General features: G+C 38.5%; 1 protein-coding gene and 1 pseudogene across 2 annotated transcripts in view; one reads left to right on the top strand and one right to left on the bottom strand.

Moving 5' to 3' along the window:
- Window positions 1-24,899, top strand: part of RNF150 (ring finger protein 150) — a gene marked incomplete at its 5' end in the record, with an annotated part of 246,768 nt that overhangs the window by 134,734 nt on the left and 87,135 nt on the right. Inside the window, one exon of the mRNA XM_082653167.1 lies at window positions 17,366-17,616. Coding sequence (XP_082509293.1) covers window positions 17,366-17,616 — 251 coding nt within the window. The remainder of the gene's footprint in view (window positions 1-17,365; window positions 17,617-24,899) is intronic.
- LOC309821769 (ATP-dependent RNA helicase DDX50-like) lies at window positions 6,183-8,501 on the bottom strand (annotated as a pseudogene). The gene is made up of 2 exons: window positions 8,406-8,501; window positions 6,183-8,294 (listed from the first exon to the last, which is right to left on the bottom strand). The product of its transcript is annotated as an ATP-dependent RNA helicase DDX50-like (transcript).

The raw sequence follows: 24,899 nt of genomic DNA, 5'->3' as shown, positions 1-24,899 counted from the left end.
TCTATTCTCTGCAATGGTACATAAAATAAATATCTAAAAGTTCACTAGCTCCAAGATAATATGATTGTTTTTAAATTGTAATTATAAGTTCTGGCCACGCAATGTTAAAAATAGTCCAGTGGGGAATAATTGATGTGATTTTTCCCAGTAGTTCAAAGCAGAACAAAACACAAATCCATGTTTGTGTTGATTATGTGACTGTTTCAAACTAAAAATTATCCAATTTTTATTTTTCACTACCTTAAGAGAGCAACATGAGATGGACCATTAATTGCTGGCCCAGTTATGTTCACTTTTCCTTTGAAGATTAATTTTTTTTTAAGATTTATTTATTTATGACTGTGTTGGGTCTTCGTTTCTGTGCGAGGGCTTTCTCTCGTTGCGGCGAGCGGGGGCCACTCTTCATCGCGGTGCGCGGGCCTCTCACTATCGCGGTCTCTCTTGTTGTGGAGCACAGGCTCCAGAAGCGCAGGCTCAGTAGTTGTGGCTCACGGGCCCAATTGCTCCGCGGCATGTGGGATCTTCCCAGACCAGGGCTCGAACCCGTGTCCCCTGCATTGGCAGGTAGATTCTCAGCCACTGCGCCACCAGGGAAGCCCTGAAAATTAATTTTTGATTTAAATGCTACAGAGTTTCCTGTCGTTGACCAACGTGAGGTCATGTTGTAGAAACGGGAATTTGCTCAGCATGAGCCTTGTGGCCCCACGCTGTTTCGAGCTGTCCCTGTAGTATTCAGGTGCTCTAGGTTGTCCAGAAGCTCATCCTTTGTTTCTGGGTCCCAGTGAAAGCCAAGGTTGGTGTGCTCCTTCCCACCCCTACCTACCTCCTCTGGTCTAAATGCAAGTTTTACACTGTCTGGAATGTTTTAAATAATTATTTGATGGATGAAATACATGATATAATAACTATTAATATTTATTGACTACTTACTCTGCTCTGGGTTCTTTATATGTATTATCTCATTTAATCCTCACTCAACCCTTTGGATTAGGTACACTTACTATTAGAGTTTTGGAGATAATGAACCTGAAGCTTAAAGATTTAGTAAATCTTCCAGGGTCACCAAGCTAGAAGTTATTGTAAATGAATCTGCTATTTAATTTCATTTATTAGATTACTAGGAAGAGAAAATGCTGGGGAGTTTTAATCTCTTGTAATCTCCTATCCTGCAATTCCATTATTCTGCTCCTTAATGAGACTTACATGTATATTGGTTTTTGTAAAAACTAAAATTAGAACTTAAAACATTTTATATGTAAGCAGAAGGTTCTCTAAGCATGATTATTTGCTCCAATAAAAACTGAATTACTGTAAAAGTCAATTTAGTATTCTGTGATTTCTCTTATGTCAGCCTGGACTCTGTATCATTTTTAACCATTCAGAATTCTCACAAAAACTAGAAGTAAGTTATTTATGATTCTGATTTACTGAATATGTTCTAAGAAAATGCTTACAGGTCAGGCTATAAATAAAATACGTTATTTTATATTCATCACTCCCCCTACAGTTATCACAAATTCATAGAAAATTCTGCACACTTGTAAATTAGGAAAAAATATAAATTTTTTTAAAAGCCTGAGTCGTTGATCATCTCAAGTGTAGCTGAGGAACCAACATCAGTGAGTTAATTAAGTTACTAGAGCTTTTCCAAGGAAAATAAAGTTAGCTATTGTGAGCATCTCCTTTAAAATTTTTTTTTTTTTTTTTTTTTTTTTTGCGGTACGCAGGCCTCTCACTGTTGTGGCCTCTCCCGTTGCGGACCACAGGCTCCGGACGCGCAGGCTCAGCGGCCATGGCTCACGGGCCCAGCCGCTCCGCAGCATGTGGGATCTTCCCGGACCGGGGCGCGAACCCGTGTCCCCTGCATCGGCAGGGCTACCCATGGGGAGAGGGAAAGGGGAGGGGCAATACAGGGGTAGGGGGAAAAAGGTTATTATAAGATTGTATGGAATCGTGTGTGAAACTTTCAAAAATTGTAAGCACTGTAGAATTAAAGACTCATTCAGGGGCTTCCCTGGTGGTGCAGTGGTTAGGAATCCGCCTGCCAGTTCAGGGGACGTGGGTTCGAGCCCTGGTCCAGGAACATGCCACGGAGCAACAGGTCCCATGCGCCACAACTACTGAGCCTGCGCTCTAGAGCCCGTGAGCCACAACTACTGAGCCTGCGTGCCACAACTACTGAAGCCCGCATGCCTAGAGCCCGTGTTCCACAGCAAGAGAAGCCACCACAATGAGAAGCCCACGCACTGCAACGAAGAGTAGCCCCTGCTCGCCACAACTAGAGAAAGCCTGTGCACAGCAACGAAGACCCAACGCAGCCAAAAATAAATAAAATTTAAAAATTCATTAAAAATAAATAATAATAAAAAAGAATCTTTCATTCAAAAAAGAAAAAGTACTTAGTCCATATGGCTGACATATATTAAGTAATAAATTATGATTTTGGCTTCATTTAAAAAAATTAAGTGCACTTTAGTAACACCCAGAGTTTGACATATTTCAAGTTGCAAGCAAAGCATTGAGGGAGCACAGATGACCAGTTTTTACCCAACAACTCAGATGAATCTTTAATATTTTGAACTTAGAGGTCTTCTGGCGAAAAAATGTCAGTTGGTTTGCACTAAAGGTTATCACTTTGGTTCCTGAATGATCAATTTCTACACTCCTGAAATCATCTTACTGTGAATTTGTTTTTATCCCCTGAAAACTATTTTTATTGTCCAGACTAAGACTGTGTCCCAGACAACATCGTTCCCATTCCCAACAAGTATAGTAGTACATGGGTTTCAGGATACATCTGGCAGTGGTAAGACAATAATAATACCAATAAAACTTAACATCTGTATTGTGGTTTTTGTATGGCGGGCTTTGTGCTAAGTTCTTCACTGTGAATTACCTCATTTAATAATAAGACAAGATATTTCCCTCTGATGGGTGTTTTTTCTCAGTGACTCCTGCAGTAAGATAGCTAATAGAGAATGTGGGTGGGAAGGGGTGTACAGGAGGTTTGAGGAGAGATATAAAGATATGAGGTCATCACTTGGACAAAGGGAAAGCGGGTCCAGAACAGAGTAGAACAGGTGTTCTACATTATGCTGAGTGAAAAAAAGCCAAAGGCCAATCTCAAAGGATTGCATACTGCATGATTCCATTTATATAACATTCTAGAAATGACAGAATTATAGAGATGGAGAACAGATAAGTGGACATCAGGGGCTAGGGAAGGGGAAGGAGAGGGGAAGGGGTTCATTCGAGGAAAGGGATCGTAAATTCAAAGTGAAAACAGCTGACTTGTGAGATTTTTCTCTTAACCGTGTTCCCATGATGCAGTGGAGACATAGGAAAAGAAAATTTTGTAGGCCACGTTCTATGGAGAGATGGAAGAGCAAGGGAGCTAGCTGTATTTTTAGAGGAGTTCTTATAATTATGGACCATATGATCTAGGCTAGGTGAGGACAGAAGTGAAGCCAGGAGGGGGATGATGGGTAGTAAGAAAGTGACATCTTTGAGATCAGAGGTGGTGCAATTTCTAGGAGTGCCAAGGGCCAGAGGAAGACAGTGGGAATGTGTGTCTAAGAAGGACTGGAGGAAAAGGAGGGTCAATGGAGAAGAGGGGAAAAAATAGCCAACAGGCCGGAGTTTTGGGTGGCTTATCCTTGTGAATACTAAAATTCCAGTCCATGAACAGATATTTGTACACTCATGTTCATAGCAGCATTATTCAGAGTAGCCAAAACGTAGAAGCAACCCAAGTGTCCATTGATGGGTGAATAGATCAGTAAAATATAGTTAAGTACGTACAATGGAATAATATTCATTAATGTAGCAGAAGGAAAATCTAACACGTGCTGCGACATGAATGAACCTTGAGGACTTCATGTTAAATGAAAGTAGCCAGTCACAAAAAGACAAATGCTCTATGATTCTAGTTATATGAGGTATCTGTAGTAGTCAGATTCATAGAGACAGAAAGTAGAATCATGGATGCCAGGGCCTCAGAGGAGGGGAGAATATTGTATAATGGGTACACAGCTTCCGTTCTGCAAGATGAAAAGAATCCTGGAGATGGATGGGTTGCACGACAATGTGAATGTACTTAATGCCGCTGAACCGTATACTTACAATGGTTAAGATGGTAAATTTTATGTTATGTGTATTTTGCCACCATTTTAAAAACCCTGTACATGAAAAAAATAAAATAAATCTCCAGTCCAAGGAGGATGACTATTAGAAGCTAGGGGAGCTAAAGAGGATGATAAAAGAGATGAACAGGAGGTTGGCAGATGAGGCCAAGAGAGGGGAGAGAGAGTTATCCATCCAGGTGGAGAGAATCTCAAAAGATAAGTGGTTTTTGAAGGCGAATAGGATGAGGTTAGGAGTAAAGGTTGGGAAGTAGCAAGATGGAGTATGGACACCCATCCATCTTCTGGCCCTGACGTATGTGGGTTTAATAAAAATGTAAAAAAAAAGACTTGCCCCTTGATCACAGTTCAGAGAAAGTACTGTCCTCATAGGGCAGCCAGCTCAATGAAAGCAAAAAGGTGGAGGATCAAGGGAGTGAAAGCATCATTCCCAGAAGAGATGGAAGCTACTAGAGAATTTGATTTAAATTTCCGAGACTTAAATTTCCGAGAGTCATAGAGGAGGGGTTTGAGGAGCAGGACATGGGTAGGAAGTTGGGTTGGACTAGATGATGGACAGAGCAGTGTAGCTATAAGGATCTGGGAGGTAACTCATGACTTAGGAGGCCTAAACTTCCGCAGCGCCTCAGGTTGGGGATGGGGCCAGGTGACAGTAGGTTAAGCAATCCGTGATCTTGAGGGGCCTGCCTGAATGGGAGGAGTCGCTGGCTCTTCTGTGGTGCTTGGGGCCATCTGAGCTTATTCATATTTCTTCTTAATCTTCTGGAAGAACAAAACTAGGGCCCCTGCCTTGGTTATTCCCCAGAAAACATGACCAGGCAGAGTAGCTGATTCCACGAGGGACACATGAGCTCACAAGACAACTGAGGAGTATCACCATTATTAAAGAAGGTACAGAATGAGTAGATACCAGCTGAGAAAGAGTGATTGAAAAGATGGACCACAAATATTAAGGGAAGATTCTATGCAGCAGGAGCTAAATGTTGTTAAAAAAAAAAAAAATGAGAAGAACCAATGGGAAACATTCAGTATGAAAAATACAATAGTTTAAATATTAAAGAACACAATAAATGAGGTAAAATGCAGAATGGATACAGCTAAAGACAGATTCATGAGCTGGAAGATCAGCTTGAGAAACTCTTCCATGTGTCCGCCAGAATGGACAAAAGACACAATGAAATATCACTCTATATCTATTATGATGGCTAAAATTAAAAACAGTGAGCATTCCAAATGCTGACAAGGATGCTGAGGAACTGGATCACTCATATATTGCTGATGGGAATGGAAAATAATACAGCCGCTCTGGAAAACAGTTTGGTAATTTCTTTTTAAAACCAAGTATGCAGTTATCATACAACCTAACAATTGTATTCCTTCTTGGCATTCATCCCAGAAAAAGGAAAACTTGTATTCCTACAAAAACTTGTACACTAATGTTCATAGAAGTTTTTTAATAGCCCAAAACTGGAAATAACCCTTATGTCCATCAATGGGTGAACAGTTAAACTCTGATGTACCATATTCCATACCATAGAATACTACTCAACAATGAGAGGGAATGAATTACTCATACATGCAACCTTACAACCTAGATGGATGTTAAGGACATTATCCTGAGTGAAAAAAGCCAATCTCAAAAGGTATGATTCCATTTATATAACATTCTAGAAAAGGCAAAATTAAAGAGATGGAGACATCAGGGGTTAGAGAAGGGGAAAGAGAGGGAGAGGGAATTCCTTTATGGTGATGGAATATTTCAATATTTTAATTGTGGGTAGTAGTTATATGACTCTATATGTGTGATAAAATAGAGTTGTTTTTTTTAAAGAGACAATAAAAGGAGGTTTTTTTATTCAAAGGTATAACTGGGTAAGTAGATTTGTTTACAACCATTCTTGTGAAATACTTTAAAAAAAATACAACCAACTTCTTTGCAAATAGCGGAAACAGACCTCAACTATGATGACCTAATTTTTTGGTGGATAATGTACATGGTTAGGCAGAAATAGGCAAGCTCACACTGGTAGATCAACTATCTCAGTGAAAACTCCGTTTGTGGCCCCTGCTTCTTGATCGATTTCTGTTCCCACTTAGTCTTCTACCATCTTGTCGACTTCCTGACCGACTCCCCTGTGGACTCTGTCTACCTGGCCGGCCACACCAGCCACTTGACCAGCAGCTCCTCTGTCTGGAATTAGAAGATGTGTTTCCATCATAATATTCTTCAGTTTCAGGCAACTTGGCTGGCACTGAGAGTGTTCAGTCTGAATCATGCCACTCTTCCTGTAACCTTTCTGACTCAGTGTGGGAACATCCAAGCAAATGCCCATGTTTCCTTTTAGGAGGCACATTCTGGTAGTTTGGGACACAGCACTACTACTCAGCTTTCTGTTAAGTTCTTTCCAAGTACAGCTAACGTCCTGTATTTCTTCTGGGCTTTCCAGAGTCATGGTCACAAACCCCTTATCAGAGGTGATTAAAGAACGTGGTTCAAAACTTGGTGCGCCAGAGATGTGGGCTAATGCTGCAGGCAGTGCATCCACTGCCCCTTTTCCTTCTATCAGTCTCTGGGCTGATGGTCGGAAAAAATCAACAGCCGCCTAAGAAATGGAAGCCAGAGACCTGGTGGCATCCGTGCTTTTAGATTTAACTAAATCCATTGTAGAAGGAACGTCTACACGTTTAAAAGTAATTCCTGCTTTTTGTTCCACATATCTTAATTGACATATTAATTGACATATGTTCCACATACCTTTCTCTTGGTTGATAAAAATATATGCAAACCCCTGTCTGGCGAGCTCTACCTGTGCGTCCAGAGCGATGAATATAGGACTCAACATCCTGTGGAGGTGAACTCTGAATCACCAGGTCAACCTCAGGAATGTCCAAACCACGGGCAGCCACATGGGTTGCCACCAAAACTTTAAAACTACCCTCTCTGAAGCCTTTCAGTGTAATTTCTCTTTGTGACTGTGTGATGCTGCCATGTAAACACTGGGCATTCTCTTTTGTGTGTGGATTCATGGCCATTTCAGTTACATTCTTTTTGGTCTCACAGAAGATAATAGCCCTCTCTTTAGACCTGCTGTAGACTTGAAGGACATCTCCAATAACTGCTGGCCTCTGAGATTAATGGCACTGGGTGGTCAGATGTTCCACAGTAGTTGCAGCCTTTTGAGTCATTTTCCTGACAAGGTCAACCTGTTCATATCTGGATTTCATGTATTTTTTTGCAACTTTGTATACCCACTGTGGGCAAGTTGCAGTAAAAAGTAAAGTCTGAGGATTGTCTTCAGAATCAGTTTTGTAGGATCTGTGGATAATATCTACAACTTGTTCAGCAAAACCTAAATCTGACATTTGATCCACTTCATCCAGCACAACGTGGTGCAGTTTAGAAAGATCTCATCAGCTGCTCTGCAGGTGATCTTTGATACGACCAGGGGTCCCAACCAAGATGTCAATACCATTTTGAATATGATTAATTTGGCTTTGATATGATGTTCCACCATAAAAACACGCCACACTGAGTTTCCTACTTATATATTTGAAGTCTTTGGCTACTTGGTTTGCCAGTTCCCTTGTAGGAGCCAAAACAAGTACCTTTGGTGAGCAGCTTTTTTAAATTGTCTCTTGATGTCTTTGGAGTCTTTCAATCAAGGGGATGGCAAAAGAGAATGTCTTTCCTGTTCCTGTCAGCGCTTGAGCAATTAAATCTTTTCCTTCATATACAGAACCAAAAGTCTTAACTTGAATAGGAAGGAGATATGTTAGCCCTCGACCTTTCAGAAGCTTTATAGTCTCTTCAGAAATAAGGAAACTGGAGAATGCTCCTTCTTTCTGTTCACGTGTTAGGGTCTCTTCTAGTTGATTATCACTTGATTTATGAGTAGAGCTATCTAAGGATGACACTTGCTTTGATTTTTTTTCATATTCATCAATATCTCCATTTGATAGGTCTTTTCTTCTTGACTTACGAGATTTAGAAAATTCATCTGAAAGTCTATTACATCCTTCCTCGGTGTCACCATTTAGCTTCTCTTTCATTTTAGCTCGTTTGGGTTTGGGAGCATCCCGGTCATCTGCAACACCATTTTCTGTTGTTTCTGATTTCCCATCTGAGTCATAATGGTGCCTTGACTTCCTTCTGTCACTCCAGCATTGTGTAATATGTTTTCAGCTTATCTTGTTTAAATCTTCATAACAGCCTTATAAGGGAAGTACAGGTCCATAATCCCGTATCCGAATTCCAACATCCACAGAGTTCTTTTGCCTCTCCTTCCTCTGGCTCTCGGGCTCCTCCAAAGGTGCCTCCAGCTCCAAAATGTCCCCCCAGAGGAGTTTCCCAGGCATCATTCGCCGCCACCGCTGCCGCCGCCTCCCTCTGGGCACGGCGGCCACAACCACCTACGGGCAGCCACCTGTCACAGAGTTTTATACGAAGACATTTTAGGTGTAGTTTTGCCAAAACTAATGATGTCTAAGTCCTATAATCTAGTTGATTGTATTGTGCCAATCAGTTTCTTGTTTTGATAATGCACTATAATATGTAAGATGCCACCATTGGAGGGGGCTGGGAGATGGGTGCGTGGGACCTCTGTGTATTATTTTTGCCACTTATTAGTTTATAATTATTTCAAAATAAAATTTTTTTAAATGAGAGGGGGAAAGTATTAAAAAAATATGGTGACCAGAAAGATAAGTACCACCAACAGGATAATAGGAATCACAGGAGAGAAAAAATATAGGAGGAAATATTTCAATAAAGTATGAAGATAAATGTTTTAGAATCAAAGAATGAAATAACTTGAATTGAAAGTGTTCATGTACTACCAAACTAATGGGTGAATACTCATAAATAGACCTAGTGACATTTAAGAATATCAAAGATGATTCTCAAATGTAACTCCAAAAGGTTACAAAGAGGAAGAGCAGATCACTTCCAAACAACAAGAATCATGATGGCATCAGACCTCTCTACAGCAACAATAGTGTGAGTGGATACAACCGTCATGAACACACATGCAGTTAACTACGCAAACTCAAAGTACAGCAGCAACTGACAGAATTTCAGAGAGAAAACATATAGAGCAACAGTTGTATGAGACATTTTGACACTCCCCTTTGAGACAATCAAGCAGGCGAAAATAAACAGATACAGAAGATCTAAATATAATTAATAAGCTTAATCAATGAGATATGTATACACAGCAAATAATGTTTTCAAATACACTGTTTCTGAATACAAATGGAACATTTACCCCCCAAAAATATATTAGATGATTAAGGATCAATATCAAGAGACTGTGTTCCTTTGACCATAATGCAACAATAGCAAAATAATAATGATTGCAAATGGATAACTTTAAAAATCACATATGTTTGGAAACTAACTACGTAATACTGAATAACACTTTGGCTGAAATAAAATCTGCTTCTTCAGAAATTTTTGATGTCTTACAAAGAAACTTTATTGTATAGTTTTCTTCATATAAGGCTAGTATTTATTAGGTTTATCCTTAGATATTTTATGACTTCTGCTGCTATATGTATAGATCACTTTTTCCATTACATATTCTCGTTAGGTATTACTGGTGTATAGGAACCTCCTAATTTTTGTATGTTGATCTTGAATCTTATATTTTACTGAACATTCTCCTAATTTTAATAGCTGAGTTATCTTGGCTTTTTCAGATGGTCATGTGATCCATCAAATAATGACAGTTTGTACTCTTCCTTTCCAAGATTTACCACTTTAATTCCTATGTTTCTTTGCACCAAATATTACTTCTACTTTAAATATGGACTCATCCTTGTCTTGTTCATGATTTGAATTTCTGGAAGATACTTTATATCATATTAAGTAAGTTTCCATATATTTCTCTTAATAAGGATCAGAATGGGTACCATTCCCAACATATGGCTTAGGTTTCTAAGAAGCTGGCTGCTCTACATCTCTCCATGTTAAGTCAGAGAAAAGGAGAGAGGATCTGGGATGCACATACTCAGCCCTTTTATGAATAAGACCTTGGAGTAGCAAACGTCATCTCCACTCAACATCTCAATGGCCAAATATTCATCGCATAGCCATATCCAGCTGCAAGGGAGGCTACTGATGATTAATGCTTTTCACTCAACAGCCCGTGCCCATCTGAGACACTAATATCATAGAAGTGCAAGAGAGCAGATATTGGAGGACAGCTAGCTACACCAGATAATCATATGTTGTATTCCTTTAATTTGTTAATGTACTGAAACGCATTAACACATTTTTTTAAATTCCCCCCAAAAATGGAATTTTAATGTTTCATTCTCTGGAACAAACCTGGAATCTTTGGTAGATACTAAATATCAAATTTTATTTGTTTTACTGATGTAATGAAGGAAAGACACAGTGTTCTAAATGTTTATCTAAATCTTTTTTCAGATGTATAATGTACCTTGTTTACAGTAATGCCCTTATTTTCAATGTACATATCTGATTATCTTGTCAAAAATGTATTTGAGGGCTTCCCTGGTGGCGCAGTGGTTGAGAGTCCGCCTGCCCATGCAGGGGACACGGGTTCGTGCCCCGGTCCGGGAAGATCCCACATGCCGCGAAGCGGCTGGGCCTGTGAGCCATGGCCGCTGAGCCTGCGCGTCCGGAGCCTGTGCTCCGCAACGGGAGAGACCACAACAGTGAGAGGCCCGCATACCGCAAAAAAAAAAAAAATGTATTTGACCTCTTTACTGTTGTTACTCTTCCTGTTTTCACAGTAGGTGCTCAAACCACTTCTCAAATGAATATTTTACCATTTTGAAATTTATTTACTTTTGAGGCTCCCTCCCCTGTTGGTCCAGGAATAATTCCTGGAAAGCTGTGGAATGGAGAGAATTGTGGGATGTGCTTATGCATAAAATATAGCACACACAGTGATGTATTAAGGTTTGGGGTGAGACATTCACCGGCAGTCTGATAGTTGCTACCCTCGTTTCTCCCTGCATGCAAACTTTCATTTACACAGAAAAACTGTATTTGAAAATATTCTAGGCCTATGGTCTTATTTCCAAAGTTCATTGAACATTAGCTCTGTACTCCATAGGGCTTCTGTCATAAAGTCTGGTCTACTTTTCCATCTGATGCTGGGCTAGACAGACACCTCAAAATCCTTTTACTCTTCCCTCTTAAACTCTTGAACCTATCATGGATTGAAAACTAGTGGCCCAAAGACTAACTCCAGGTGCTTTCCAGTTAAAAAAACCAAACAAACCAACCTTTAGATGGATGTGTGTTATTTTCTTCTCAAATCATCTCATTTCCTATTGTCTTTTCACCGGGCTTATATTTAGATTCCTGGCCTGGCACCTGTAGGATTTGAATTTATGATTCTCTGCCAGGAATAGCCCAAGGCAGCCATCTCTCTGTATTCTAAGCCCTGGACTCTTTTTTTTTTTTTTTAACATCTTTATTGGAGTATTTACAATGTTGTGTTAGTTTCTGCTTTATAACAAAGTGAATCAGTTATACATATACATATATCCTCATATCTCCTCCCTCTTGCCTCTCCCTCCCTCCCACCCTCCCTATCCCATTTAACACACAACTCATCTCCTCTTTGGGGAAGATTTCTCTGCCCGCCTCTCCTCCTCTGTGGTTGGTTTGCCATGTGGCTCTCCAGAGTCAAGATAACCCAAACACAAGGCACTCTCCTCCTAAATACACCTCCTCACTTGGTTGTCTCAGTTAAGACGCATCCAGAGAGGTAGACCAAATAACCTCTAATTAGACTCGTAAGCATTACCAAACAATAAGTGTAAAAAACCTATAAATAAGTTTTAAACTTTTTTGGACATGTTTTTAGACTTACAGAAAAGTTGTAAAACAAAACCTTCTTGTACATCCTTTACTGAGCTTCCCCTAATCATTAACACATTTTCTAATGTTAAATCACCCTCACCTTCCTAGGATAAATCCCCTGGGTCGTGAAGAGTTTTTACTATATGGTTGGAATCTATTTGTGAGTGCTTTATTTTTGCATCTGTGTTTGTTAAAAATAATTTTTAAATTAATGCAGAAAGTGATAATACTTTACAGTTCTATGGTACTTTGCAGGCTTTGTAAGTCATTTCACATACATTATCTCACTTGAGAATAGATAATAATCAGGAGCTGACTCTTTTTAAAAAAAAGTAGATATTAAGTGTATAAATAAAAAATATCTACAAATGGAAACTGCAGGTTTCGCTTAGTGTTGACTGAATTCTAAAGGGCCATCCGTGGAACTAAAGTAAGGATTAGGGGAGAGAGGATGCAGAGAATTGAAAAAGGGTTTTTGCTCACATGAACCTAGGAGGGATCTTATCACTCTCCAAGATGCACAGGAAGGCATGGGGCCGCCAGCTCTGTAAAATATCTAGCCCTTTGCTGGTTTTCTAAACATTCTATTAACACAGTGTTTAAGCAACCTGGTTTTGAATTCATAAGTAAAGGATTTCCTGGTTATTCAACATTCTTTGGCTTTTTGAACTTTTGTTTTGATTCCTTACTTATCTGCATGTAGCAAATTAGATGATGGCATCTGAGCCCTCTCCCGGGAAAAGGAAGCACTAAAACTACTGGCTACAGGGTCCTGTGTGTCCTGGTCACACGTTCTGTCGCAGGGCTGAAGAGTTTTTCCGGGATACACGATAATTACACAGCAGCGATCACTCAGAAGTAGGAAGTGCCTTTGGGAGGAAACTAGATGGTAGGCGGACTTCATTTTGCAAAAAGAGACACTCTGTATTACGGCGACTAGGAGTCAGAGTATACACAGAATTGCCCAAAGAGCAGGACCTCTTTGTAGATTTTACCCGTACAAAATATGCTTTTTGTTAACTTCTCTTCCCCGAGCCTCAGAGCCTCCTGTGTGTCATGGATTAGACGCTTAAGGCAGCACTGAACTCTGAGGACATCTCTCAGCTGGGCTTTCAGCGCACTCTCCCCCATCACCCCCACTTCTCCCCTCGCTCCCTCCTCACGTACACCCTCAGAGCAATTACACTACAACCTACCTGGGGAGAATCTGCTGGCTTCTCTGGGACGCTAGCTGCATCTTCAAAATGAAGCAAAGATCCGGGAATTGTCTGAAAACTCACATTGGTGCACATGTCTTATTTGAACAGATTAGATCCTATAGCAGCTTTTGGTCCTGGATTTTGTGCATTGATCAGACTGCTCAGATAATTCATCAAGTCCACTTTGTACCATTTTTGGACACCCTAAATACCTAACTTCTTAATGACTATTTCTATTGGGATAAGTGGATACCCTCAGTATCTCTTTTTATCACGCACAGTAATAGCCTAAAGTGCATGGAGAAATATCCCAGAATCCCATCTATTTTTTACCATCATCAGCCCTAGAAATTCATTATGAATATTGAAGATGAATACGGTTGAGGTCTAGATGAAAAGAACCGCCCCATTTCCATTTTCACTGTCTTTTCAAGTGGATGTCGTATATCATGAAAGTACAACAGTGGGATGAACAACACAGGTAGTGTAACTAAGCACTTAAGTTTAAAATAAATGCATTAAAGTAGCTAATTATACTTTATAGGAAGAGAAAATGTTTTCTCATGTCCTGATAAATGGGTGATGGGTAATTTAAAATTTTGTGGATATCCAAAATTTGGTTGCCTATTTTTTTCCTTTGAACTTTAGAATTTTATTTATTTTTTTATACAGCAGGTTCTTATTAGTTATCCATTTTATACACATCAGAGTATACATGTCAATCTCAATCTCCCAATTCATCCCACCGCCCCACCCCCCACCATTTTCCCCCCTTGGTGTCCATACGTTTGTTCCCTACATCTGTGTCTCTATTTCTGCCCTGCAAACCAGTTCATCTGTACCATTTTTCTAGGTTCCACATATATGTGTTAATATACGATATTTGTTTTACTTTTTCTAACTTCGCTCTGTATGACAGTCTCTAGATCCATCCACGTCTCTACAAATGACCCAATTTCATTGCTTTTTATGGCTGAGTAATATTCCATTGTCTGTAGGTACCACATCTTCTTTATCCATTCATCTGTCAATGGACATTTAGGTTGCTTCCATGACCTGGCTATTGTAAATAGTACTGCTGTGAACATTGGGGTGCATGTGTCTTTTTTTTTTTTTTGTGGTACGCAGGCCTCTCACTGTTGTGGCCTCTCCCATTGCGGAGCACAGGTTCCAGATGCGCAGGCTCAGCGGCCATGGCTCACGGGCCTAGCCGCTTCGCGGCATGTGGGATCTTCCCAGACCGGGGCACGAACCCGTGTCCCCTGCATCGGCAGGCAAACTCTCAACCACTGCGCCACCAGGGAAGCCCTGTCTTTTTGAATTATGGTTTTCTCTGGGTATATGCCCTGTAGTGGGATTGCTGGGTCATATGGTAATTCTATTTTTAGTTTTTTAAGGAACCTCCATACTGTTCTCCACAGTGTCTGTATCAAGTTACATTCCCACCAACAGGGCAAGAGGGTTCCCTTTTCTCCACACCCTCTCCAGCATTTGTTATTTGTAGATTTTCTGATGATGGCCATTCTAACTGGTGTGAGGCGATACCTCATTGTAGTTTTGATTTGCATTTCTGGTTGCCTGTTTTAAACATGCTGAGCTGAAGTTTGAAAAAGCTGTCCAGTTCCAGAGCCCAATTCTTCACTGTTACTCTCTATGGTCTCTTAATATAATTAAGGAGATAACAGGAGCATTGTTTTGCCAGGAGGGGTGGAAATTGGTGAAGAAGGGGTTAGGCTACCAAATAGTAAATATGTTAACAGCTCCACAACCCAAAGAGCCTGGTATTGGTCAGCGAAAGATAGACTCATCTTACAATAAAAAAAAAAAAATTAATCCAAAAGTAGACAACAATATATGTGTGAGAATTTAGAGGAAAAATAAATTGCATCCTATCTGTCTCCTTTCTGCCCAGCACATTATAGGAGCTCAATAAATATGTTGTTATTGAATCACATTCAGATTGTTCAAGATTTAAATGGAAAAATAAAACCACATTTAAGGTTTCGATAAGCAATTTTAGATGAGTATTTCTATCATCTTTGGTGGAGAAGAGCTTCCTAAGCAGAGTATCAAAACGATGCCATAGAGGAATACATTGATAAGTTGACTACTAAAAAGTATAAAACTTGTCCAAGTCTGAGCCTACAGAGTCTTATATGAATAGACACGCATAAAAAATATAAATAAAAAAATAAAATGAAAACTTAGGATTCTGTCACTGATTAAATATCTACAAAGTGCCTACAGCACTGAGATGAGCTTCATCAGACCAGATTAGTCCAGTATGCAAAGAGGATCGTATTTCTGTAGAGACAAAACCTTCCAGTGGCTTTAATTCCTCACGAAACCTCAGACCACATGCAACCATTAGCTGAAGTAAACATGATGAGAGAACAAGCATCAGAATTGTCGGTAAATTCTGCAAAGTTGAAGTCTAAGCCATCAGTTTCAGTAATTCCCAGAAATAACAGCCAAATCTAAACACTGTCTAGTTTTGTGATTTTACGGTTGAGCCAGTGCAAAGGTTTTAGGAATTTAAAAAATCATATAATTGTTGCCTCATACACAGACACCATTGTATCTAGTTAGCTTTTAAAAGTATTCATTCAGCCTAAGTGAAATACCATCAAAGAATTTAGGATGGAAAAACTGCATAGAATCAAGGTCAAGTGAAAGCCCTAAATAACTTCTAAGAGACTTGCGACACCCTGAACAGATATAATCTGGTCGTTCCGTCTCGCTGACTGACCTCAGCACGTGAATAAGGCCAGCTTTAAGCAGCTGAAGTGGTGTTTACTTTTGTCCAGAATCTATACCCTAATTGTAAATTTGTACTTTAATTTGTAGTAACCCCAAGTAATAGGATATTTCCATGTCAAAGTGGGGCCCATAAAGAACGTTGCAGGCATGGGTTTGAATTGGGGTGATCCCTGAGAACTATCCTAGTGAAACTGATGTTCTAATCTGTGCGTCAGCCACAGCGGCATGTCGAGTAGGCTCATTTGGAGCTAATATCAAATCCTTACTAAAGACCCCTTACAGAGGCCCCTGAACTCCCCACCAAGAGACTGTGCCTCAGAGTGTCATGAAGAACAGGGACAACGACCCAGATAACTCAGACTGAAGAAAGGTACCACTTCTGCTTCAAAGTGTCCAGTAAGACACTTTGCGGTGAGAGTATTAGAGAGCGGAGGTAAAACCGTCCTGGAACGATCCATACAGCCTCTGTCCTCTCTTTGCTTGGCGTGAGAATACACAAACTGTTTATATTGAGTTGGGTAAAATAAGCAGAAGATAATTCTGAGACCATTATTTTATGTTGGCAGGTCGTATTAGAGCTTGTTAAGAAGACTCCTTTGGCAGAAACAGACTCACAGATATAGGAAACAAACTTGTGGTTACCAAAGGGGAGACAGAAGGCGGCAGAGGCAAATTAGGGGTATGAGATTAACAGATACAAACTACTTACTATGTACACAATAGATAAGCAACAAGGACGTATAGTATAGCACAGGGAATTATAGTCATTATCTTGTAATAACTCATAATAGAGAATAATCTATAAAAATGCGGAATCACGATGCTGTATGCCTGAAACTAATATAATGTTGTAAATCAACTATGTTTTAATACACTTTGGGGTTGCTTTCGGTACTCACTGTAGGAGAAAACTGCCTTGGGAGTGATTAGTAGAAATCTGTAATTGAGTACCCCTAGTGTCCATGGGAAAGAGAGAACTCAGAGACAGATGACATAAAACTGGGCATTTTATCCTTTGCCATGGGGTACAAAGTGCTTTTTCCCCTCCTCGGGGGGATCTGTGAAATGCAACATAGAACTGTAACCTAGGCCGGTTGGGAAGGGTCTACCCTTTACTAGACCAGGGTCAACACCACCATAGGGGGCTAGAAAGTAGCACCATCATGACCTCGCTGGTACCAAAGTCACGAGTTTGTTTTAGGTTCTTTTCTCACACAAGATAGCAGCACCCCAAGGTAGCTGAAGAAAGAGAAAATTCAACTCCATTTCGGGCTGTTAGATCTGAGAATTAGACTTGGCTGTTCGATCTGGCATAGAATCATTGAAAGAAGTGTCGTTATTTGGTGCCCATTCCTTTGTCCAGACATTTCACTGTGATTTTCTCTTTCTCTCATCCGCTTACCCTGTTGTCCCTCTCACAACAGGTGTAGAAGACATCGTGGCAATAATGATTCCTGAGCCCAAAGGGAAGGAGATAGTAAGCCTGCTGGAGAGAAACATCACCGTGACGATGTACATCACCATCGGAACCCGGAACTTGCAGAAATACGTGAGCCGCACCTCGGTTGTGTTTGTCTCCATCTCCTTCATCGTCTTGATGATCATTTCCCTCGCCTGGCTGGTCTTCTATTATATCCAGAGGTTTCGATATGCAAATGCCAGGGACAGGAACCAGGTGAGTAGCAGAAAGTTAAAAAAAGAAAAAACTTAAAAATTATTACCAGAATAAGACATATTATTGTGTAAACTTTGGAAATCACAGAAAATACCAAGACCAAAACCAAAATTACCTATGATGCCCCCACTCAGGATAAACACTGTTAACATTTACTGTATAGTTTTTCAGATCTTTTCCAGGTACACATATTTTGATGTTTTGCTAACATCGTTCTGTAACATGGAAGTGCTTTGTCCCACGTTCCTATTGCTCATTTGGGGGACAATTATTTACTTATTTAAGAACAAAATAAAGGGAGAAAGAGGAAGGGAGCTGAGATTATGCTAATTGTATCAACATAATGTGGAAAGAGCCAGGATGTCCTCCTTGTGAACAGAAGGAGACAAAAAATAAAAGGTATTTTAAAAAACAACTAATTTTGGAACAGACAGTGCCTACACATAGTATAAAATGAAAAAGGTACAAAATGGTATACGGTGAAAAGTAATTGCTTTCCCATGTTTGTCCCTCAATTAAGCAGTTCTTCTCCTTGGAATATCTTCCCTTCCAGGGATATTTTATATGCTTACAAACGTGTGTGTGTGTGTGTATATGTGTGTTTTTAAACAAATGATAGCACACTTAACTCTGTACCTGTACTTCTCACTTCATCTTGGAGATTAATTCTTATCAACACTCAATCCAAGCTGCCTTCTCATTTCTAATAACTGTACAGGCAGACCTTGGAGATATGGCAGGTTTCATTCCAGACCACTGCAATAAAGCAAACATCTCAATAAAGCGAGTCAACAGGAATCTTTTGGTTTCCCAGTGCACATAAAAGTTACGTTTACCCTATACTATAGTCTATTAAGTGTGCAATAACATTATGTCTTAAAAAAACAATGTACGTACCTTAATTTTAAAATATTGCTAAAAAATGTTAACCATCATCTGAACCTTCAACTCATCGTAATCTTGTTGCAGTAGTAACATCAGAGATCACTGATCACAGATCACCATGACAAATATAGTAATAATGAAAAAGTTTGAAGTACTGTGAGAATTACCAAAATGTGACACAGAGACACAAAGAGCAAATGCTACCAGAAAAAATGGTGCCGATAGATTTGCTCAATGCAGGGTTGCCACAAACCTTCAATTTGTAAAATACACAGTATCTGTGAAGGGCAATAAAACGAGGTATGCTATATAATGCTTTATTTTCTGCATATGCCGCATTTATTTAACCAGCTCCTATTAATGGACATGTTTTCTCTCACCAGAAAACAAAACAAAACACACACACACACACAAACATGTACACATGACACAACACATTTGTGAGTATATCTGTATGGTAAATTCTGGAAGTTTTATAGCTAGGGCAATAGTATGTGTACTTTAAACTATAATAGATACTGCCAAATTGTCTGCCAGAAAGGTTGAACCAATTTATACATTAACCAACAATATAGTAATACTGTTTATACTAATATAAATGACATTCATGCAGTAGAATATTAATTTAATACTGCTTATACTAACATATACAACAATATACTAATGACAACCACTACTTACGCATATCCTCACCAAATGAATATTACAGCTTTTTTGTTGTATGCAATTTAATAAGTTAAAAATGGTATCACATTTTTCTTATCGCAAATAACATAAAATAGAAAAAGGTGATTTTTTTTTTTCTATGAAGTATCTGCTTACATTATTAGACCACTTTTCAATTGAGCTGTTGGTCACATCGTACTGATGTGTATAAGCTCTTTACTGGTCAGAGCAGTTAACCCTTTTTTGGGGAATCCTACAGATTCCATTTTTTTTCTCCCAAGTTGTTATTGTCTTTGATTTATCTTTGGAGCTTTTTACCATGCAGAAATTTGGGGGTATTACATAACTGAATTTATCAATTTTTATAGCTCCTGAGTTTTATATAATAAGATCTATAGCCCAAGACTATAGAAAAACAGTATCTCATGGTTTCATCCACTGCTTTTTTAATTTCACTTTTACGATTAAACTTTAATCTACAGAGAACTTATTTCGGTGTGAGGAATCAAGTACAGAGCCAACATTAGTTTTGTTTCAGATTGCCTACCAGTTTTTGTAACTGGTATTTATTGAATAATTAATCTTTTCCTTCTCGTATGCAGAACCCTCCCCATCTAGCATGTATTAAAGCCCCATATGTATTCGGTTCTATTTCTATGCTCTATAAAATGTAGCTTTAATCTGTCTATTCACATTCCAATATCATACTGTTTTGAATGTTTTAGCACCATAATGTCTCATATCTGTTCATGCTAATCTTCTTTCATTGCTCTTTCACTTTTTTCGTGTTTATCTTTACATGATTTTAGAATCACTTTTAGCTAGGTTTTTAATTTATAGAATAATTTAGAAGGAGTTTATAACCTACTGATGTTGAATCTTCCTATCAAAGTGTAGTATATGTTTTCCCTTTATTCAATTATTCTTTTTATTCCCTAATAGCATTCAAACTATCCTCATTTAATCTTGCACATTCTTCTTATGTTTATTCCTAGGTCATTGTGTTGCAATTATAAATGAAATCCCCTTTTTCATATGGGAAGTCTTTTGATTTTTTATGTTTATTCTGTTATATGTTTTTATGTTTTATTGTTTTTATGTTATATGTTTTTTTGTTTTATTGGTTTTGTTTTTATTGTTTTTTTATTTTTTGTTTTATTGTTTTTGTTTTATTTTTTGTTTTATATTTTTTGTTTATTTATTTGTTTGTTTTTTATTTTATTTATTTATTTTATATTTTTATTATATATTTATTTATTTTATTTATATTTTATTTATTTATTTGTTATTTATATATTTGTTATATATTTATATATATAAATGTATATATTTATTTGTTATATATTTATTTATTTGTTATTTATATTTTTTGTTTTATTGTTTTTGTTTTTATTGTTTTATTGTGTTTATTTTATTGTTTTATTTTATTGTTTTATTGTTTATGTTTTATTTATGTTTTATTGTTTTTATGTTATATGTTTTTATGTTTATTCTGTTATAACATTATTATAATTTAGTAATTTATGTATTTTATAATTTATTATCATTTTAAATTATTATTATTACCTTAATAATAGTGATATTATATAGTATATATTAAATGCAGGCATGTTGTAAGAGCTCTCTATATATTTACATACTTAACCTACTTCATAGGCTTATAGCAGATAATTCTGTTTTCTTCATTTCACAGAGAAGGAAACAGAGGTTAAATAAGTTGCCCAAGGTCACACAGCCTGTTACTAATAGAGACAGCAGCTGAACCAACAGCAAGGCTTCAGAGTGTATGCTCTTAACCACTACACTGTGGTACTTGTGATTGTTTGTATCAGTTTATCAGGATTATACTAATAATATGCAATCAACGATCATTTACTTCTTTCAAATTTTAAAACTCCTTTTTTTCTCTATTATCTAACTTCACTGACTTGTGCCTCCAGAATCAACTAAAGTAATAGTAGTAATAGTGAACACATTACTCTTCATTCAGTATTTAATGGGAACATTCTGAGTTTAATGGATCGTTTTTATCATTTCTCAATTTTATTATTTCCCCATGCAGTCTTCTAGGTTAAGACATATATTTAACATGTTGTATAAATGTCAACACAGTCCTGTTTTATTCAGAGTTTTAATCAAGAATGTACTTTTAATTTTAACAAATGCCTTTGCAAGAGCTGTAGTCTGGGTTTTCTCTTTTGATCTATTAATAGGAGTGGTTTAAGTTAATGGATTTCCTAATATTGAACCATCCTGAATTTCCAGTACATGCTAATCCTCTAATGTGTGCTAGACTGTTTTGATCATATCTTATGTGGTACATTATTTATTTTTTACCTTGATATTCACATGTGAACTTTGTCCATAGTTTACATTTTTATCATGTTTAGGTAAGGGCTATACTGGTTTTATAAGAAGAATTTGCAAATTTTCCTCCATTTCCTATAGTCCAGAGTTGCAGTGTCCAACATGGTAGTCACTAGCCATGCGTGACTATTTAAATTTAAATTAATTGTAATAAAATAAAATGTAAAATTCTGCTCCTCAGTCATACTAGCTACATTTCTAGTGGCTACTAGAATAGATACAGCATAGATAGGACACTTTCATCATCATAGAAAGCCCCATCGGACAGCCCAGTTCTAGAGCATTTTAAACAGCCCTGGAATTCGCTGATCCTTGAAGTATTATAGAACTTTTTGTAAGCCAATAAATTCTAAGTTGTTTTAGGAGGACAGCTCTTGGACTTTTTATTTATTTTATGGAAATTTGTCTGTTTAAATTTTCTATAGCTTCTGGAACAATTTTTTAAAACATTTTTATTGCTTTTTTCTGACTCTCAAAATGATGCATGTTTATTCTAATAAATTTTGGCAATCATAGAAAAATACTAAAAGAGAAGACAAAATCACTCATCACCTTACTGAATTGTTAACAATTGAGTACATTACCTTTCAGACTTTTAACCCCATATATATATATATATATGTATATATATTCAGTAAAATGTCATCGTATATGTGTCTATGTATGCATGAGATACAGACACACATGTAAGACATGTAAGTTTGTGTTCTCTTTTTTTATTAAATGGTGAGCATTTCCCCCATCATTAAATGATCTTTGAAACATGATTTTTGGTGGCTACCTAGTAGTCGGTTTCCACCACTTACCACAAGTGGACAAGATACTTTGTGCTGTAGTTTTCTAAACTAAATGGGAATATACCTTCTTTTTATAGTTATAGTGAGGATTAAATGGCTTAATGTATCTTCTATTTTAAAGTCCCTGAACATGATCAATCACTTGCAAAGCTCTCAATGAAGGGTGTCATTATTACTATCATATAGATTCCATAACAATTCCATACAATTCCAACTGTGCCACTTTTACTGAATATTCTGGAATTTAAGCGGACAGTTATTACCAGTTAGACACAAGGCAGTGAAACTAGATATAGAACAAATATGTTCAGCTCCACTGGTTCCTAAGGGTTACGTTTGAAGAAACCATACAGATATAAATCAGTTATTGCAAAGACACTTTCCAGCTGATCCAACAATGATCAATAGAAATGGTACCCCTGTCTTTTTGCGTCTATAGATAACCCAAGCAATCATTGGGAAATTGAGGTAAGGATGAAATTTTAGGCTTGACTTGGTTGAGTAACTATTTCAATTGCTAGTTCACTTTGTGCCGGTAGACAGAGATTGCATTTCTGTCCTGGCCTATGCATACTCTGTGATGTATGTGAAAAGCAAATTAGAGGTGGATGGGGTTTAAGTGTTTACTCTGCTCCCTTCCTTGATTACAGGATATTACCTTCAGGTTACGCAGTGAATTTGGATCATGCTGAAAGTTAGCACTGTTTCTTGATCAAAATAGACACCATACTTTAGCCCTTTTATGAGTGGAATAAGACTATATAATTTCCCTTAGAAAAATATTTTTCTTTTGATGGGCAGTGCTTCGTTCCATTCAGCGGAAAGTTACAGCTGCATAAGCTATAGCTGTACTAACCATGAGGTGAACTGAAATCATTTATTTTTATTGAAGCACTATTGGCCCTTCAGAAAGAGTAACTCTCAGGTTAGATGGAGGCTCACAGTCTGAAATGGAATATCAAAGGCATTAATGTTACACTGGTGAAGTATCTAACCTTTCAGGTGTGTGATAGAGAGACTGAACTTGAATTAGCCAGAAGCGTACCTCAGTCTCTGCTTGGCTTGGTGGAGATCACGCTTAGAGGAAAGTCACCGTCATCCTACACAATCATTAGCCTTTTCAGATCATTTCAATGCAGTTTCTCACAGAGTAAGATTTGCTAGATGTTCTTTCTATTAGTAACCTCACAGCGAGGTAGATGATGACATGGAGAATATGGGCCACAATTTAAAGTGGAGAAGGAGATTTGGCCGGAGTGCCATGTTTCCTAAAGCAACGATACCAAGATAGTGCCAGTGCAAGGCAATAGTTAAACACACAGCTTTGGAGTTGGGTCTGGATCCACATCTTTACTCTGGCAGTTTCTAGTGGTATGATCTTATGTGGGTCTTCACCTTTCTGTGCCTAGATTTCCTCACATATAAAGTGGGAATGGGGACTTCCCTGCTGGTGCAGTGGTTAAGACTGTGTGCTCCCAGTGCAGGGGATACGGGTTTGATCCCTGGTCGGGGAACAGAGGTCCCGCATGCTGCATCCAGGAAGGGTCTGTAAGTGGAGATGCTTCTGTCTACTAAAGAGCAAGAACCAAAGTGGTCCCTGATGGATGCTGCGCTGTCCTCAGGGGATAGAGAGCAAGTATTCAGTGAGGTCATTAGCCGTTGATTTACTGTGTTTCGATAATTCAGGTCTCAAAGGATCTTTGCCTCCCAGTTCTGTTCTGAGCGGATGACAATGATGAGCTGGTAAAGCTGGAAATGATGTGACTTTACATACCTAAGGTTACTAATAAAAGAAACTAAGGTCCAGAATATTTAAGTGACTTGGCCAAAGTCACACAGTCAGTGAGTGCCAGAAAGAGGACTAAAAGCTGGATTTTCTTACTCCCAAGCCATTGCCTTCTCCTCTACAACACCTCCTCCCCCCTCCAAAATAATCCTGATGGTTTTACCTCATGCCCTGTGTGCACAAACAGCTTTAAGTCCTTACGCTGTGGAGTCACCATGGCCGCCAAAGGAGTCTAATTCTTTTATCCATATTTCTAAGTGGATGGAGGGGTGATTTGCATCATAGAAATTGATTGGACTTGCTGTGCAATGGTTTCTGTCCCATCAAGCAGGCCCAGGAGAATCATTATTATGTATTAGAGCAAGTGCGGGAAGTGGCTGAGTCACCTGTGGCCACATGAGCATCCAGATGACTGGGACCAACTCTGTTTATGTCTATAATGGCCTCTCTTCACCTAGAACATAAGGACGCTTAGTTATTTTTCCACTTGGTCATGTTGATGATGACAGTAATCATGATTAGAAAATATAGCTGTCAGGAAAAAAAAGAGGCAAAGATGATACAGAATTATTCAACCAAATGAGATAAGAAGAACATAAACTCGATTTTTTTTTTTTTTTCTGTACGCGGGCCGCTCACTGTTGTGGCCTCTCCCGCTGTGGAGCATAGGCTCCGGACGCGCAGGCTCAGCGACCATGGCTCACGGGCCCAGCCGCTCCGCGGCATGTGGGATCTTCCCAGCCCGGGGCACGAATCCGTGTCCCCTGCATCGGCAGGCAGAC

Source organism: Grampus griseus (assembly GCF_964374135.1).
Source record: "Grampus griseus genome assembly, chromosome: 4".
NCBI classification, from domain to species: domain Eukaryota; kingdom Metazoa; phylum Chordata; class Mammalia; order Artiodactyla; family Delphinidae; genus Grampus; species Grampus griseus.
This window is presented reverse-complemented; position numbering and strand designations above follow the sequence as displayed.